General features: G+C 54.4%; 1 protein-coding gene across 2 annotated transcripts in view; it reads right to left on the reverse strand.

Annotated features, from left to right (window-relative positions):
• Positions 1-18,214, reverse strand: part of CRISPLD2 (cysteine rich secretory protein LCCL domain containing 2) — a 66,641-nt gene extending 48,427 nt beyond the window's left edge. The window contains exons 1-2 of one of the 2 annotated variants that reach the window (XM_029236819.1): positions 18,094-18,214; positions 843-1,148 (exon numbers count right to left, since the gene is read on the reverse strand). In XM_029236819.1, the coding sequence (XP_029092652.1) occupies positions 843-1,082 (240 nt within the window). In that variant the 5' untranslated portion in view covers positions 1,083-1,148; positions 18,094-18,214. Of the gene's footprint in view, positions 1-842; positions 1,149-7,379; positions 7,405-18,093 lie in introns of those variants that run through there. The other variant, XM_029236829.1, reaches the window with a different exon arrangement.
• Positions 18,215-18,970: the final 756 nt, after the last annotated feature.

The raw sequence follows: 18,970 nt of genomic DNA on the forward strand, positions 1-18,970 counted from the left end.
TGGGGGGGGGGGGGGGAGGGGTTAAACTGAGCGTGGAGAGGGGACAAGAGCACGGGTCCTGGACTCAGCCGGACCCAGGTCATTATTCGCCTCCGCCTCTACAGCTGTGTGACCTCGGGCCTCGGTTTCCCAGTCTATAAAGTGGGGGGATACCACGGCGCCCGTTTCACAGGGCTGGGGGGATGGGACACGGAGACACATGAGTGAGGGCAGAGCTGGGGACGTGCACCGGGGAGCTGGCTGCCCCTTCTGCTCCGAAATGCGGGGCTTCTCCAGACGCACAGGGGACCCTCCATTGTCCCTTCTCTACTCCTCCCTCCCCAGCAGACACTCCATCACTCACGGGCTCGGCCACCCCTCGCTACTCAGACGGAAGGCGCAGCTAAACGGTGGGGTGAAGCTAAGGGTGACACAAGGACGGCAGTAACAGCGCAGCCCCAGCGCTGAGCCTCTGTGCCAGGCAGTCAACACATGTGCCGTCAGATGGTCACGTGGGTTGGGGGCACATGAGGTGGGATTTCCAAAGTAGACGCTGAGGCTCAGACTAGCTAAGGAGACGACAAGGTCACACGGTGAAGACGTAGCAGAGCTGGGGTCGGACTCACCACAGCCTGGCCCTTGACCCTGCCCCTCCCCTCCCCTCCCCTCCCCCCTCCCCCTCCCCCTCCCCCTCCAGGAGGGCCGGGAGCTTGGGCTGAGCTACAGGGAGGTGCAGCCTGTGCTGATCCGGTAAGGCATCCAGAACAGAGGCAGGGGGCCCTCTCTCACCAGGAGTCCCCAGGCCTGCCATCCCCCCCCTCCCCCGCGGATGGGGCCAGCCCCTGTGGTGCCCCAGCGCTCACCAGGTACTCCATGTTGGAGGCCGGTGGTGACACCTGGCCCCGCAGCCTGTTGTGAAGCATGAGGATCTCCTCCTTGTCCGCCCTGGGGATGGCCCTCCGGACCCGGAAGTGGGGTCTGTCCTGCTGGTATTTGCTGAGCAGCTTCTCTAGGTGTGTGACATTGGGCAGGAAAAAGCCTTGGGCTCCACAGACCAGCAGCACCAGCCCCAAGGGCACAATGCCGTTCAGGACACAGCTCATGGCTCCACGCTGGCAGCAAGGGCTGGGATGACAGGGTGGCCTGGGCTCCTGAGGTGCTCGTGTGCTCTGAAAAGAAGCAGAGGGCGGCAGGAGAAGTCGGTCAGTATCAAACCCACGATGGCACTGACCGTACTGGACGTCATTCTCCCCACTTTGCAGATATGGAGACTGAGGCCACAGAAGCTAAACCACCAAGGTCCCGCAGGCAGGAAGTGGTGGAGCTGCGATTCAAGCCAAGGGTCTCCAGCAAGGCAAGCGGCCTGATGCCACACGGGACATCCTGGCTTGGTCTCTCCTGGACTCAACTTCTCATGGTGCCATCTATTCTCACTCGGAGTCAGCATTTGGACTCATTCAGGACTGCGGTGGGTCTACGGCCTGAATTAAGTTCCATCTCCTGCCCCCCAAAGAGATTGCTAAAGTCATTTCACATCACGAAAGGACGTGCCGTGAACCAACGTGAGTGGCAAACTTCCTGGTCCCTGTGAAGTAAGACTCAGTTCCCAAAGCGATTGTCAGGCATCCCCAGACCCATCACCGCATGAGGCCCCACCTATCACGACGGCCCTTCCACCGGGCACCACCTGTGTAACCGTCACACACACTGACACAGTCTCCCAGGACCCAGCCAGGGACCCAGCCATGCACTCTGCCGATTCGCTCCTTGGAGAAAGTGACAGTAGAAAGAGAGAGGACCTCCAGGGGTATCTATGTACCCACTGTCATCCCATCCCTGCCTGGCAAAGCCCCTAACAGTCTGGCGTGCCACCCCCTCAGGCAGCTTCTGTCTGACAATGAGCCCGTTACAGCACTGCCAGGTGTTACCCTGTTGGCTGCTAAGTTAGTGGTTCATATGGGTTATTGGTACGCAACTGCATCAGTAGGGCCGAGGGGACAGAAGATGGTGGCTGGGACTCCCGGTCCTGCAAGGCCCATCTTGGAGCTGCATTTCCCAAGAAGTATTTCTGGAACCCTAACCCTGACACTTGCCGGGCTGGGGGCCGTGGCGCACGGCCTCATGGTCACAGCGGTTGGGATTCACCCCTCTCAGACAGAGACCCCCAGTGCCGACTGCGGTGAGTCCCTCACTTTATGACCCAACAAGGATCTTGATGATCCCTCCTCGCCTTTGGGCTACAGGCCCTTTTCCCAAATAACGCTGCTTACTAACCTTTCTTAGTGTCTTAGGAAAAGCTGCCTTAGTCTCGGAATACACTTAGTAATTTTAAAATTCCACGGTCCGAAGTTAATTTATTAGGTGAATTTCCGCTGTGCCTTGCGTTCCTTCCCAGAACCCTTCCTGAGCACCTCCATGGGCCAGTCGCCTCATTATGCCATTTCCAGTCCTCGCGGCAACCCAGGAGGCCGGCCTGTCGTCGCTCCCATTTTACAGGGAGGAGGTTGAGGCTTGGCGTGCTGGCCCCAAGGCCGCTCTGCTGGGAAGACTCGAACCCAGGTGTGGTGTCTCTGAGGGTCCGGGATTTTCCATCATGCTACCCTGGTTCCACGGGGTCACACTAAAGGTCACAAAGCATGGTCTTCCTCCTGGCTTATTGTCTGATCCAAGAAGACAAGGCGGGGCTTGAATGAGTGTGTTCGTTCACCCTCTCGCCTCTGCTTTACTCCCAAGGAGAGTCAGTCAGTCACCCAATGACCTTTATTAGACACCTATTTTGTGCTGGGCGCTGGGACACGAAGATGAAGAGGGCACTGTCCTGGCCTCAGGGAGCTCCCAGTTGGGCGACAGGCAAGGAAACCCACAGCCCCTACCCAGCGGGACAGGCCTGACAAGACAGCGCAGGGAGCTGGAGGGAGGGGCTCCAGGGCCCCCCTGGACGGGGGGGAGGCAGCCAAGCCTGGACGCTGACCCACCCCAAACCCCGGGTAGCCCATCTGGTCTTCTCCTATACCGGCAACAGCTGCGTTTTCACCGGTCGCGTGGTCTGGGGCTGCAAGCTGGCAGCTGGAGGAGGACATCCTCAAGGGCGCATCCGGGGCATCCCAGGAGGCAGAGCTGCGGCGGAGGAGCTATGGGAATGCAGCAGTTCCCATCTCCAGCCCTGGAAACTCTCCAGGGTCCTGACCGAGCTTATGCTTCAGATAAATATAACCGCCATCTAGGGGGAGGCCTGACTCCTTGGAGTGGGTGAGATGTGGCCTCCCTCCCGAGGAGTTCCCTTTGGGGCAGAGCCTCAGGGACCTGGGTGAGGGCGGGGGACTTCTGAGTGCTCGCTCACCCTGTGGGGATCAAGCCAGAGACGCAGACGCTCTCAGGATCCCTGACGTCTCCCTGCTTAGTCACACCACCATATACGAGCATTTCCCAGCTGCAGAGGCCAGGCTGAAAAGGATGCCAAAACGCACTGACACTGGGTTAAGATTTAGGACAAAGAAGGAGCGGAATCTACGTCACAGAGTGTCCACTCGGGCATCACGGCCACACCCGATTTGCTTTACTCTTCAGCATCCCGAGGGGCAGGGCACCCCAAAAGGCATGAAATAGGAATTGCTTACATGACTCAACTAAACTGGGTTTGGTTTAAATCACCAACGGGCACAACTCAGACGACTCTCAGTAGGGGGATGGGTAAATGAATTGTGAGTCAGTGTGGGTGGAATATTATACAGCAAGTAAAAACGGTGACCTGCAGCTCTGTGAGTGTTGGCATAAACAAAGCTCAAATCTAATGTTGGGCTAAAAAAGCAAGTTGTAGAATACTATGCTAATAGTACTATTTGTGTGCATTTTAAGGCATATAAACCATACCTTGTATAGCTTATAGATATGTGTATATGTACATACATCTATGTATACGTGGGTATTATATACACATGTATTATACATGTATGTACATATATGTATATGGTGTGTGCGCGCGTGTGCCTGCATGTGCTTGTATGGTAAAACCAGGACTGAACAGACCAAGTTCATGGTGGTAGATGATGCCAGGGTGAGGTAAATTGAACCGGGAAGGAGAATATGAGGGAACTCACCTTTATGTCTAACATATTGCTTCTATTAAAAATCTCGGGGCTTCCCTGGTGCTGCAGTGGTTAAGAATCCACCTGCCCATGCAGGGGTTTGAACCCTGGTCCAGGAAGATCCCACATGCCGTGGAGCAACTAAGCCCGTGTGCCACAACTACTGAGCCTGCGCTCTAGAGCCTGTGAGCCACAACTACTGAGCCCGCGTGCCACAACTACTGAAGCCCGCGCACCTAGAGCCTGTGCTCTGCAACAAGAGAAGCCACCGCCATGAGAAGCCTGCGCACCGCAACGAAGAGTAGCCCCCGCTCCCTGTGACTAGAGAAAGCCCGCGCACAGCAACGAAGACCCAACACAGCCATAAATAAATAAATAAATAAGTAAATTTATCGAAAAAACAAATTCTCAAGCAAATATTGCAAAGTGTAAGCTCCGTTCACGCTGAGTGGACAGGCTGAGTTGGCAGGAATGTGATGTAGTCACCAGAGGAGGGTGTCCTCGGGGACCGGACATCGGTGGTGAGCACATACTAGCCTTTGGACTTGTCTACTTTACACTTTTTAAAATATTAATGAATAAAACAAAGCAAAATGCCAAAGCATGAAAGGACAGTGAAACCACTACTGGTTCCAAGTGCATTCTCCCGGCATGTTCTCCTGAACAAGGGTGACCTTACTCTGGAAGACTTGGTCGGCCGCCTTCACTCTGAACATTCAAGGGCCTTGCTTGGTCCATGGGCCGCAGACGGGTCCTTCCCTCCAAGGTTCCGGAGACAACTGATAAAGCCTCAGCTGGAGCTTCAGATTTGGGAGAACCATGGGGTTTGTTTGTTTGTTTGTTTGTTTGTTTATGGCCACACCACGCGGTTTGCGGGATCTGAGTTCCCCAACCAGCGATTGAACCTGGGCCTTCGGCACTCAAAGCACAGAGTCCTAACCACTGGACCGCCAGGGAATTCCCAACCATGGGGTTTAGTCAAACCTTCCCATGGGGAGAAACACAAGTGAAAAGAGGCGTTTCTCCAAGTGGCTTCTCCACCTTGAGACAGTTGCTAGCCTGGACCACACCAACTTGTCTTGGGTTGGGCCATGCGGGACATGGTGCTGGGCGGCACTATTGGGTCTGAAAATGGTCTGGCCTGGCTGCAGCTCAGGGAGGGTTGGTGGGGTCCACGCTGGGGAGGGGGCAACACCTGTACCTTGATGGCTTCCGCTAAGTTTGGGCCATAGGAGAACACTGCAGATTTAAGCAGAATTGTAACAGTAACAGGGCTGGCATCTCACATCGACATTCCAGAGCACAGCACTGGGCTGGCACACAGGGAAAAAAAACCAGAATGCTGGACTGAGCTGTGTGGCCTGCAAATTCCTATGTCGAAGTCCTAACCCCCAGCACCTCAGACTGTGACTGTATTTGGAGAGAGGGTCTTTCAAGAGGTGGTTAAGTTAAAATGAGGTCATATGGGTGAGCCCTGCTCCAGTATGACTGGTGTCCTTATAAGAAGAAGGGATTAGGACACAGACACACACGGAGGGACGAGAGTGTGAGATACAGCAAGGAGACCGCCGTCTACACGCCAAGGAGCAAAGCCTAAAAGAAACCAGCTCCGCCGACACCTTGATCTTGGACTTCCAGACTCCAAAAGTGTGAGAAAATGAACTTGTGTTGTTTAAACCACTCAGTCTGTGGTACTTTATCCTGGCAGCCCTAGCAAGCTAATACAAGCATCAGATAATAAGCGAGGAGAACTGTGTTCTAAGTATCCCACTGGCAGCTGTATGGAAGGGGGTAAGGGAGGAGCAGAGAGGCAAATGGGGAGGCCAAGGGTGGGATCGTGGCTGGAACCTGGGCAGTGGCGCTTGGTGCTGTGTCACAGCACAAGCCCATCAGCCGAGGCGACTTGGCCGGGGCCACGCCAGCCCACCTTGGCCTTCAGCCCCTTGGCATTCAGCTTCCACTGCCGAAACAGCTCGACAAGAGCCTAGGGAAGAAGCACTGCAGCCCCCTTTCCATCTACAATTTAAAAGAAACAAACTCACAGACATAGAGAATAGACTAGTGGTTGCCAAGGGGTAGAGGGGATGGGGGACGTGGAGTGGGAGTCTGCGGTTAGCAGATGCAAACTATTATATAAAGAATGGATAAACAGCGAGGTCCTACTGTAGAGCACAGGGAAGCACATTCAATATCCTGGGATAAACCATAATGAAAAAGAATATGAAAAAGAATATATATTTGTATAACTGAGTCACTTTGCTGCACAGCAGAAATTAACACAACATTATAAGCCAACTATACTTCAATAAAATAAATTTTAAAAAAAAGTTTTCCCAATGAGACACACACTGCCCACCACCACCAGGGGCTTTCCAATGACACGTACAGGCCCCCACCAGGGAGGCCAGCGGGGCTTACATGGAGGGAGACCTACCGCAAGCCCGTTGCTGCACTTCTCACTTCACCCTCCTGATGATTCAGAGGTTTGGGCTCTATTGCTCCCATTTTACAGGTGAGGAGACTGAGGCCCCTGGAGTGTCAGGAACCTGCCCAGGGTCACACAACTGCAAGCAGAAAACCTGGGGCTGGAACGCAGCTCCGTCTGACCTCCAAGCCCCTTCCTCGATGCCACAGTGCCTTCCCAAGGGGCGGGCTTCCTTGGGGATTTCCCGTCACTACCCACACAGGGGAGGGCCGCCCACAAACAACCCAGCACTCACTGCGACCCTCCCTTCCCTTCTCTGCTTCCTGCGTGGATAGTGGGGCTCAGTGGAGACAGGCACCGTGCCCCACCCCAGGTAGTGACTCTGTCGAGAAGGCATCCGTTTGTCGCCCCCAGGGGAATGAAACCTTTACATCATGGTTACATTTCACCAAGATACTCCCCGTCATGGGGCTTGGCACCCACCCAGTCTCTATCTGCTGACGTACCTTTGACTAAAATATGACGCCCGCACCGACGGACCCTCTCTGCCGGGCACCCTCCAGCTGTCCTAACGTTCCCGAGGGGCTCACACTTCAGGGGGTCAACCCGAGCTCCCTTCTGTTCCTGGAGACGGAGGCCCACACTCCCCAGCTCTGCACTTCTGTCCCCACTTTCTCCTAGGGTTGCCAAATGCAAGCTTCATTTCTAGAGAAGCCCTTCTCCACTCTCTGTCCCTGGCCTCCTGCCAAAAGCCCGAAACACCCGCGTGGACGGCCGTACAATTCACAGAAACGCCGTCTGGGAGACATCGTCTCCTTGGCCCCAGTTGCAAAACCCAGCCCGGGAGACCACAAACAAGATAACGGCGCCAGGGTCCCATAAGCACATACCAGGGGGCGGGGAGGGGACCAAGAAAGCTTTCACGCCCCACGGTCAACGTCCAGACCCAGCCTGGGGTCAGATTCCTGCAGCACGGCCTCAGCTTTCAGATGCAGTTGGACCCTGGCTGTTTTCTACCTCATTTTCTGGAAAACAAAACTGAGCCCGGGAGAAGTTATGTGGTATCTGTGAGGTTGCAGGTCTGGTTTGAGGTGGAACCAAGGCTTGCTGCAGCGTCAGCTCCGCCATCACCCCTCTACCCCGGCCAAGGCTCTGGGGACATTTAGGGCATCCACAGCCCCGCATGTGCCCCACCTAGCCAGGGGTCTCCTCGAGGGCTAGCTCCTGGGGGATGCTGACGCCAAATTCAACTCTCAGGAATGAGAGAAAGAAAGAGAACGTGGTTGGAGTTCGATGTCATCCCGCCTGGGCTGCCTTCGCCTGTGTTTAAGAAAACCTGCCAGAAAGATGACTCGTAGGACGGAGCCTGCCAGCCGTCAGCCCCGAGACCGTGCCAAGCTCTCTGCTTCTGCACATGCTGTTCTCGCGGCTCATCTCATGACCCCAGCCTGCCCCTCCCCCGCCCGGGTCCCGCCGATGAACGAAGTCCTGCTCGTGGGTTAAGACACAACTGCAGGGTCGCTGCTTAATCACGGCCCCAGACCTGTCCGCCTTGTTCACCGCTGAACCGCCAGTTTCTGACCTCGTTGGGATGAGGAGATCCGTACATTCACTACGTAAATATTTATTGAACATCGCTGGCGCCTCTGTAGGTGAACAAGACTGACAGGTCTGCAGGTGTGATTCAGCTCCAGGAGGCTTCCAGAAAGCGACGACCCTTCGGCTGAGTCTTCACTGCTGAGCGGGGATGGATCAGCCTGCAGGGGAGGGGGCAGGCCGGGGTCAAGGGACGAGCCGTGGTACGAGGAATGATGGAGATGAGGAACACGAGTGTTACAATATTACAGGGTTCGCTACAAGGTCTATGGCTAATAGTACTGGCTATGACAAGAGTGATGGTGATGCTAAATACTCCACAGATACATTGTTTGGAGGGATTTGGGGAAGCCTGGAATTAATAACGGGGAACACAGTGAAAAGGCTATTCTCTCTTCACCACATTATTTCAAAGCCCCACCTCTGGGCTTCCCTGGTGGCGCAGTGGTTGAGAGTCCGCCTGCCGATGCAGGGGACACGGGTTCGTGCCCGGGTCCGGGAAGATCCCACATGCCGCGGAGCGGCTGGGCCCGTGAGCCATGGCCGCTGAGCCTGCGCGTCCGGAGCCTGTGCTCCGCAACGGGAGAGGCCACGGCAGTGAGAGGCCCACGTACCGCAAAAAGAAAAGGAAAGAAAAGAAAAACAGCCCCACCTCTGCTTTGAGACAAAATCTAATTCTTAAAAATCCAATAAATGCCTATTGCTTGTCGGGGGCGGGGGGAAGCCCACCCCTAAACTTGAAACATGCTTCGGCTCACTGCATGCCTGGGGCCTTGGACACTTTTTCCCAGCTTTCTGGGGAAGTGGGTTCCGAGACGTCACAGACCGGGTCTGTAGCGTGAATGTGACCAACTGGCCGGGACCTGGATTCACAGTGGTGACAGTCAGCCGGTTCACAGGCCAATGCGGTTGCAGTGCTAGGTCCCCTTGCAGGGCTCAGCTCGGCTGAGTTCACCGGCCGTGGGTGTCAAGGGCTCAGCAGCTTGCCTCCTGTCTACTCACACTTGCTGCCTTGCCCGCTAAGACTGGGCGCTTCTTGATGGCTGGAACCACTGCTGTGCTGGTAAATGTTTAACAACTGATGCTCGAAAAACCCCAAAATACCCACCCTGATCTGTAGCGTCTGCCAATTCTCTTGGTGTAAATATTCCCACCACGGCAATTTGAAGCCACCAACGTGGGGTCACTGAGCATGGAGTTTCTGGAAAGAGCCTCATGATAACACAGAATGATGTCGTTTTTCCAGCACATGCACAGAATAGACATCAACCACCCCAAGGGCAGAGAGAATAGTAAAGCGAGGTAAAAAAATTAGGATGCGCTGTTTTGAGTATTTATTACCTTTGTTTTAAATAAGACTTATTTCACTATAAGTTTATATAACATTTAATGTTGGTGGTGTTCACGGGGAATTATACTCAACATTTTGTAATAACCTAGAAGGGAAAAAAAAGTATCTAGAAATACGGGTATATGTACATATATATGTGTATATAACTGAATCACTGTGCTGTACACCTGAAACTTACACGACATTGTACATCAACGATACTTCAATTAAAAAAAACAAAATGATGGTTGGGTTGAACTTTTCAGAAACTTAACCACAACTTTTCTGAATACTTAACCATGGGCTCTCACAAGCCGGGACAAGCCAGCATGACCCAGTCGGCCAGTTCCAGCACAGCACTGGCCAACTGGGTCTTATTCAACTTGAATCCTTAGCGCGTATTAACTGCCCAGCAAACACTTATCCCCAATAACCCAGCCAACACTTGATGAGTGAGGGCGAGGCGGCAGACGTTGTTCTGGGTCCTCTACTCCCAGAATCTCGTATTTCATCCTCTGCACAGACTGATGGGGCCACTGCAATTATGATCCCCATTTTACAGATGAGGAAACTGAGGCTCAACACAGACAAGCAGCTTGCTCACGGTCATACAGAGCCTGCCACACTCTGACCGCCTACCCATCCTGCTCTCCAAAATGTCAGGGCAGTTCTGACCTGTGCCCCGACGTCAGCCGGACTCAGCGAGAGACCTCGAGGCTAACCCCCAAGCCCGGGGTGCCCCAGGCTCCTCTCTTCTTCAGAAGCACAAGGGAGAACTCGAAACGTGAGCGAGGCCAAGGGCAGAGCAGAGTCAGACCCACAAACCACCCAGAAATTCCAGGAATGAAGTGGTGGCTGGGCGGAGGGGGGCGGGACACCCCAGCCTGTCTCAGGCAGATCCCAGGACTGGGTAAGTATCAGACACCCCAGGGGTGGGGATCTCCCTCCTCCATTGGAGCCAGTTTTCCTTAAACCTTTCTCAACAGAATTAGGGCACGACAATGGAGGAAACAGGCCTTCCCTTCCCTTGCCAACTGCTCTGCCCTCAACCCCACAAAGACAGACACTAGGCTTAACAAAAATGCGCCCCCCCCCGCCCCGCTGCAGGCACTTTCTTTCCTCCTGTCCCCTCAGCCAGAGATACATCCTTATGGGATACACAGGGCAATATCTCGGGATGCTTACTTGAACAAATACAATATACAAAACCCATTCAGTTTTTTAAATACTATGCTGAGAATATACACAATTCTGAACAAAAAGAGAACACTCCCTCAACAATCATTTACTTAATCTACTCTGTGTGAAAAAAAAAAGAACTACAAACCAGGTTTGTTCAGTGCAAGCCAAGATAATATATGAGAAGCCACTTTAAAGTGACCGGATAATAAATTAATATGTTCTTAAAATACCCAGTACATAACTCCTGGGGCCCCTTTCTCCCTTCTTGCAGATGTGTGGATGCTTCCTTGGAAACAATGCTCCCAGCAAAGCTTTAGATAAATGACAGGAAACCTCCACCTCCAAGGGACAAGAAATCAAGGACTCCCAGGAGGCAGCGTCGATAAGCGTGGACATTGGGTCAACCCCAGTTCGAATCCTGACTCCACATCATTGAGCTGGGTGCTGCCCAGAGGGTCCCTCAACCTCGTGGAGTCTCCAGTTCCTCATGGGCAAAACGAAGCCCTGAATTTCTCCCAGGGCTGGGGGAGGATTTGCAGAGTATGGAGATGGTGGTTCTAAAGAGCCCAGCAGCAGAGTCCCAGGATCTACCGGTGCTTAATGACTGTTTCTTTCCTTCCTCCTCCTGGGTGAATTCGGGCATCCCAGATCATCCCTGCTGCAGGCTACGAGGCTGACAGCACCTGGACCAGCCTCCCACCTGAAATGCATGATTCACTGGTACTGGGTGGTACCTGCAAGGATGAGTCACAGCCTTGAACCAAGCTCAAGAATTCTATAGCAGCAGGCTATGGAATCTCCACACTGCTTCACAGATGAACATCCCCAGGGCAACCCTCACGTGGCCACGGAGTCCCTGGGATAGGCCAGTGAACAAGCCTCTGTCCCCAGGAATCGGGGGGCGAGGAGGGAGGGAACATCGCAGCAAATAGATGTTACAGAGGCTGGAGGAAGACAGCCCTGGGACACGGGATGGTGAGGCTGGGCAGAGGGAGGGGCAGGGACCACTCTGGCTGGGGTGAACTCCAGGCAGCAGGAACCGCAAGCACAAAGACTCTGAGATGGTCACCATCTTGGCCTGACCAAGGAGGGGCGCAAAGCCAGTGTGGCCGGGGAGAAATGGGGTCACAGAGGCAAGCAGGGCCAAGCAGCCAGGGGCCTTGAGGGCCATGACAAGGGTTTTATTCTAAATGCAAAGAGGCGGAACTTCCCTGGTGGTCCAGTGGTTAAGACTCTGCGCTTCTACTGCAGGGGGTGCAGGTTTGATCCCTGGCTGGGGAACTAAGATCCCGCATGCCATGTGGCATGGCCATAAAATAAAAACAATAAAAAATTTAAAAAATAATTGCAAAGAGGGGTGTGTGTGTGTGTGTGTGTGTGTGTGTGTGTGTGCGCGCGCATGCGTGCGTGTCGGGTGCAGGGCAGATGAAGCCGATGGTGACAGGGTCTGATTTATGCTTTGAGAGCCTGGCAGATGTAGCATTGCAGACGAAGCTCACAGACATAACACTGAACCAAAGCCAGACTCCAGTGATGAAACATGCATGGTTCATTTACGTAAAGTTCAAAACCAGGCAAAACCAACCTATACCGTCAGAAGTCCGGAAATGGTTACTCTCGGAGGTGGGGTTATGGGAGGGTTCCTGGGGGACGGTCAGGCTCTGTAGCTCTGGGGCCATAGCACGGGTACGCGCACTTGGAGAAAATTCATCCCCCGACGCACGAATGCATGTGCATTCTTCTCTAGCATGTTGAACTTTAATAAAAAGTTTAAGAGAACTTTAAAGAAGTTCTGGCTTCTGTTGGAAGAACGGCTCCAGAGAAGCTGGAGAACAGATTATGCAAGAGAAAATCCTCCAGGGCTCCCCCCAGGAGGCTCCGCAATGAGACAAGTCCGGGGCCTGGTCTCCTACAGCCCTTCAAAGTGAACTTGAAGGTGCTGGAGCCCAGATAAAGCTCCGTGCTGCCAGAGCCTCCCACTTGGGCCAGACACCGACTCTCCCAGACAGGGCCCAGTTCATCCCCCGTCTGAAGGGCACTTTGTCCAGCGATGCCAAAGCCGAAAATATCTCAGTCCCCGGGAAGCCCGGCCTTGAAGGTTCCCGGGAATAAACAGTGTTTTTACAGCAGCCCGTGCTTCCCCCATGAGAACAGACTGGCTGTGTTGGGAGCCGGTTTGGGGGCGGGATGGAGAGGTGCAGCGCACACGTGCATACACACAGATGTATTTTAAATGCTGGGAGGGAAACAACCCATTCTTTCACAGGGGCCGCTTAGGGGTTACAAACAGACGGACTTCACAAGCTCCTGGGCACGCGGGGCTCTAAATACAGGCGGAAGGAAAAGGCGGGAATCCTCAGGACACTTGCTCGGGCCCCAGAGCAACGGGTGCCAACAAGCCGAGCGCTCTTCCAGAAGAAAGTCCTAGGCACACGTCAAGAGCCTGTTCTCAGGGGCCTCGGCTCTGGACAGAAGAGGTCATTCTAGCTCCCAAGCCACTGGCTCCATTCTCGCCACGTGACCTGTTTCTGGTCACACCAGGTCCTGTAAACAGAACCTTCTGCCCCCATCAGCCAGCCCCGCCCACCCCATTCTGGGGCCGGGGCCCAGAGCAAGTCTTCCCAGCTTTCCAGGGCAATGGGTCCCACCCTGGAGCCCGCACCAGAAAGTGCTGGAAGCCGCGTGAAAACGCAGATTGCCGCCCCCCCCCCCATAGCTTTAGGAGGCCTGGGGCAGGGCCTGAGAATCGACATTCGGATGAGCTCCTGGGAGCCGCTGCTGGTCCGGGGACCCCACTTTGAGAAACGCTGCTCTAGGTGGTAACAGCCTCTCAAATCTCCTCACGCCGCACCTCAGTCCAGTGTTTCCCGAACTCCAGCCTTTGGCACACCCCCTTCCCCAAGCTTTGCCCACCTTGCTACCATCTCCCTGTTCTAGTTCACACTTCGTATTTTATTGAAGTTGGCTTGCTTTGGGGGTTCAAAGAAATTTACTTTAAAAAGGGAACCTTCTCTCCTCAGCAGGTGCAGAGGACCTGAGGCTAGAGGAAAACGGAACACGAGGAAAACGGAAGAGAGCTGGGGCCAGGGGCTTCACTGTAGAGGTCAGGGTGGGGAGGCATTCGGGGCAGAAGGCACCCCCTGAGACGGTCGCCTTGCTGTGACACAGAGGAGAGAACAGCGCCTGGGTGGGAGGCCTCTGCTGCTGGGTCACTAGACACGCTCAGTCACCTCGGGGACCAGCAGGATGGGCTCCCCACACTTTGGGGGATACTGCTCATCCCACAGTGATCTGTTCTCAAGTACAAAGGCCACCCTGTGGCTCTCCTGTGCCCCGCAGCCCAGAGCAAGAAATCCAAGCTCAGTACAGCTGACCCCACCGCAGGGCAGGCTCCTCCACCCTGCGCCTGACCCTTAGACCCCAGACACCCTGAGCTTGTCATTCTCAGGGTACCAGGACCCTCCCCTCCTCCAGGCCTTTGCACATACCTGGTCCCTCCCCTTGGTGTACCCCCCAACATCTCCCCCCCACAACGTCACCTTTCCTTGCCAGAGAATGCTGCCTCTTTGCTCTAAAAGGACTTCTAGGATCTTAGCAAGTCAGCCTCAGCAGTTGCCAGCTGAATGGCAGTTCCCAGTTCGAGAGAGATCCAGGAGTTTTTCAACACAAAAGAACCTCAGGGCGGGGTCCATTCTGGGACACCTGACTGCAAACAAAATGGAAGCTGGGTTCTTTTCCCTTCTGGGATTTCACCATTCTGTACTCACCGTGGGATGCGATCCAGAAACTTGGACTGAAAATGTGGGATTTCATAATTTATATTTTTAAAAAATGATGGTCCAAAAGTTGCACAATCCTCATTAGGACTTTTCTTTTTCCCCTAAATCTGTGGTTTTTGTCTAAGCTGACACAGCATTTGAGACAATCAGAGAAGATATATCTCCCTCGGGCTGTATCGTGAGAAACTGTCTATCCCCACAGCCTTGAAGAGGGGGTGTCTGTCGGTGAGTACCCACAACTGCACAGCCTGGGGTAGAAAGCTGAGCTCCCCCAGGGCAACATCTCCGACAGGAATCTCTGTCAGTTGCTCTCCTGGTGCAGAGGCAGGGGAACTGTGGACACCTCCCCCCAGACACCCAGACACCAGATTCTCATTCCTGAATGAGATGATCTCAGTTGATGTTTCTTCAAGAGGGAAGTCAAGAAAATGGGACACGTGTTCCTTAATACCATGTGACCCAGCTATTCTGTTCCTAGGGGTAGACCCAAAACAACTGAAAACAGGTGTACAAACAAAACTGTGTACACAGATGTTAACAGCAGCATTATGCACAGTAGCCAAAAGGTGGAAATGGCCCAAACTTCCATCAGTGGAAGAAGGGATAAATGAAAGATGATCTATCCATACACTGGAATAGCATTCAGCCATAAAAAGGGATGTAGCACGGACACAGGCTACATCATGAATGAACCTTGGCAACGTTATGCTCAGTGAGAGAAGCCAGACACAAAAAGCCACATACTGTAGGATTCCATTTATATGAAATGTCCAGTATAAGCAAATCCAGAGAGACAGGAAGCAGTTGAGGAGCTGCCCGGGGCTGGCGAGGACAGATGGGGAGTGATTGCTAATAATGGTTATGGGGTCTCCTGTTGGGATGCTGAAAACGTTCTGGAATTAGACAGTGGTGATGGTTGCAGAACACTGTTAAAGTACTAGATGCCACCAAACTGTGCACTTTAAAATGTAAGTTTTATGTTGATGAGTATTTTACCACAATAAAACCTGTTTTTTCAAGGAAAAAAAGAAAGAAAGGAAAAAGAGCATGGCTGGCCCTACCAACCACGACCCAGATCTGCCTGACCCTCCCTGTTCCAGAACAGAGTGTGCTCCCTTTGGGACTTTATGAGGGGCTCCAGATGCCCTATCCCATGAAGGTCTGAGAAGCTATTCAGTTCAATGAACTGAAGATGAAATGAAATGACGCCTGTGTTATATTTTCCTTTCTTGACAAGCCATGAGCCCCTTTGAGTGATGCTGGGTTTGCACATCTGGGACTGATCAAAAACCAGTGAGTCTGCAAAAAAAGGGGGGGAAAAAAAGCTTCCTAGGTCGGGAGCAAGCAGACACAGAGGCACCTCCCATACGCAGTAAATTACTCTGGTGACAGAGAAAAGAAATGTTCCAGCTCCCACAAGGCCAAAGAGGTCGGCATTTGGGGGTCCTGCCTTTAAAAGCCAGTTTTCAAATGCAACCTACCACAAACCCCAGATATCCAACGTGAGGTCTCTGAGGGAGGGATGCAGTTTGGGGGCTTTTAGAAGCTCGTGCTCTTCTGCTGAGCTCCAGCCCCTCCCCATCAAGCCAGCTCTCCTTTCCAGACGCAGGACTGTGGGAGCAGCTGGCATTGCTCTGGGCTCCCCAGCGGGGCCCTCTGCACGTTGATACAGGTACCTGTCAGCAGAGTGGATCCCAAGCCCCTCTCCAGGCCCACCCGTAACCGGGGCCAGGGATTCAGAACCCACATGGCAGAAGCCTTGTGCAGCAGTGTGCTCCGCGCTGACAGTCCTGTGGCCGGCCACCGGACCGGCATCTTCTTCCAGAATCCCGGGTGGGGTCCAGCCAGGACGGCAGCTCTTCCCCGCTCTGGCCGTGTCACGTGGGGTACATACCGTAGTCACTCTGAGCCTCGACTGCCTCCTTGTAAAAAGCAGGACAGTCCAGCTCATAAGAAAGTCAGCAGGGTAGGTCATCCGTGTAAAACCCCAGGCGCGTCTGGGCCACAGTGTGTGCCAGATAAACGTCAGCTGCTGGGAGGATTACAGATGCTATCATTACTATTTGTACTCCTATTTTTTAAGAGACTGTAAAAATCAAAATCACCCTCTTCATTCTCCTCCCTGGCTGCGTCATCAGGGACGAGGCTGGGGCTCAACTCTGCTGCTATTTCACGTGGAGCCCCTCTCAAACGAAACGGTTCCTTGTTGAAGGTCAGGTTCAGACGTAGAGTCAGCAGTTGGGCAGAGAAGTGCCTTAAAGGAGGCAGGACCCAGCCGCTAAGTGTGTAGGGTAAGTAGACAGAGAGACCTGGGGTGACAACATCACACACAAGCCAGGGGACCCTGGGCAAGCACTTCACCTCTTTGAGCCTCGGTTGCCTCATCTGTAATGAAAACCTAGAGGCCTCGTGCCCAGGTGTGTTGCAGGTAAAGACGACGGCAACGGCCCTCAGAGCCAGCACACCAGCAACACAGCTCCCACACCTTCTGCTCCTTCCCCCACGTGCAGCCAGCCAGGTCAGGGGCAGAAACCGAAAATCAGGTGCACAAGACAAAGAGCCCTGAGAGCTCCCCTCTGGGTCTATCTGGAGAAGGGGGCACGGCCTTCACCTTGACCTTCACATGGTCTCTCATCTGTCAGGCTCCAGACCCTTGGTGTCCCGATCCCACTGCGGAAGGCAGGCTCACCCTATTCTGCCCAGGCAAGGAGACCAAAGGTTCAAGGTAGAAACTCACAAGCCCACTCTTGGTTGGAAGTTGAGCTGGGCGCCTGACAGACTCCCAGCGGCTTCTCCTGATCAGAGGAGTAACTCACCTCTGGCTAAAAGACACCCAGTTCAAATCGGACTGCGATGAGCAGGCGTCAGCTAAGCCCTTCCTGGCTTGTCCACCAGTCCAGCCCTTTCAAGGGAGGTTCTGGGTCTGCACCGCACGAGGGGCTCGCCCTGGCTCTTCCACCTGGGGCTGCAGATCTCCTAGACCCCAGAGCTGAGCCCTCAGCTCCCAGCCGTCCCCCCACAAGAAGTTTACGCAGATATCCACTCTGGTTGAAGAGACCCAGGAACTCTTCCCAGACCTGTAGGAACTCTGATATGCCCCACGCCTGGACGCATCCCCAGCCACATGGAGCTTTGGAGGCAGACAGAACTGGGTCCCAGCCTCTGCTCTGCCTGGACACTTCACCTCTCTGACCCTCAGGAAGACTACCTGGAAGGTTTGTTCCAAACAAAATCATAAAGGGGTGTGGCCCTGTAAACTTGCCGAGCAGAACGCACACGCCCTTAGGATCACCCCGGCCCTCCACACGTGGGCAGGACACATTCGAAGTCCTGCCACATACACACCATCAGCTTTCTATTTATTGACGCCCACTGTGTACACAGGAACGCAACAGATGCTAGCGAACTGCACAGGTGAGGGAGGAGTACACAGCCTCAGGGAGCACGATTCTGCGGTCGGACGGCCTTTGAGTGCTGGCTCCCTAGCTTCCAGCATGTGAGGTCTCAGGCAACTTGCCCTCGCTGAGCCTCAGTTTCTCCATCTGGGGACGGGCATACTGCCGAGCACGGTTCTGAGATGCAGGTGGCGCGCTCAGCTAAGAGCCTGCACACAGTAAGCCCTAAGAGACGGCATCTGCTCCGGCTATTTCAGCTCCTCGGAGATCGCGGGAGCGGATCGTACAGTGCAAAGAGGAGAACCATTTAAGTCACACTTACCTCCCTCCGCAGGGCTCCAGCCACCTCCTCGCCGGCGTCTTCTGAGTGGAGCGGCGGCAGCGTCAGCAGCAGCACAGGCACAGCGGACACAGCGGGCAGGTCGCGGGATATGGGACACTGGTGCCGCCGAGAGATGCAGTGGGTCCGAAGACCCTGCGCGCCGCCTCTTGTAGGCTGCCCGGAGCCCCGGGGCCACGCCCCGCGGCGGTCGGCGGCGCTGATCGCGCCGCGCCGTCGCGGCCCCGCCCTTGTCCTCCCGGCCTCGCCCCGCCAGGTCCTCCCCCACCCCACCGGCCCCGCCCCTCCCGGCCTCGCACCACCCCGGGAGCCCGGAGGACACCCGGAGGCGCGGGCGCCCGGGGTCGGGTGGGGGGCGTCGCAGGGAGCGCGGGATCACCCGCGCCCAAAGAACTCGGCTTGACAAGAGGAGGACGCGCTCAGTTTCTCGTCATGACCATAAAAGTATCGTTTCCATTGACAGCTTAACGATGCACCCAGCGCGATGCCAGGCACTTTCCACCAGGGGTGTGCAAATTTACCAAATTCCACTTCTCTGCGGCTCAAGTGGAAAATGGGAAAAGGGAAGCTATCTCCTGTGGATTGCAGCAAATGAAATCAGGAAGGGCGGGGGCTCCACCAACTATGGTGCAGAATACACACTTGCTAATTTATTTCCATCCTCTACGCGCGGATAGAAAACTTCACTCTTGCCACCCTAACACACACACACACACACACACACACAATTTCCAGGGTGCGAATGAAGACAGGAAGACCTTACTGGATGAAGGCAGTAAAGCTGAGGTCCAGGCTAAGCACTTCACCGTCATTATTCCAGTACAGGTTCACAGGAACCCAGTGAGACGAAAATGATCCC

The sequence above is a fragment of the Monodon monoceros genome, unplaced genomic scaffold, assembly GCF_005190385.1.
Source record: "Monodon monoceros isolate NGI ecotype Baffin Bay Population unplaced genomic scaffold, NGI_Narwhal_1 Super_Scaffold_10, whole genome shotgun sequence".
NCBI lineage: Eukaryota > Metazoa > Chordata > Mammalia > Artiodactyla > Monodontidae > Monodon > Monodon monoceros.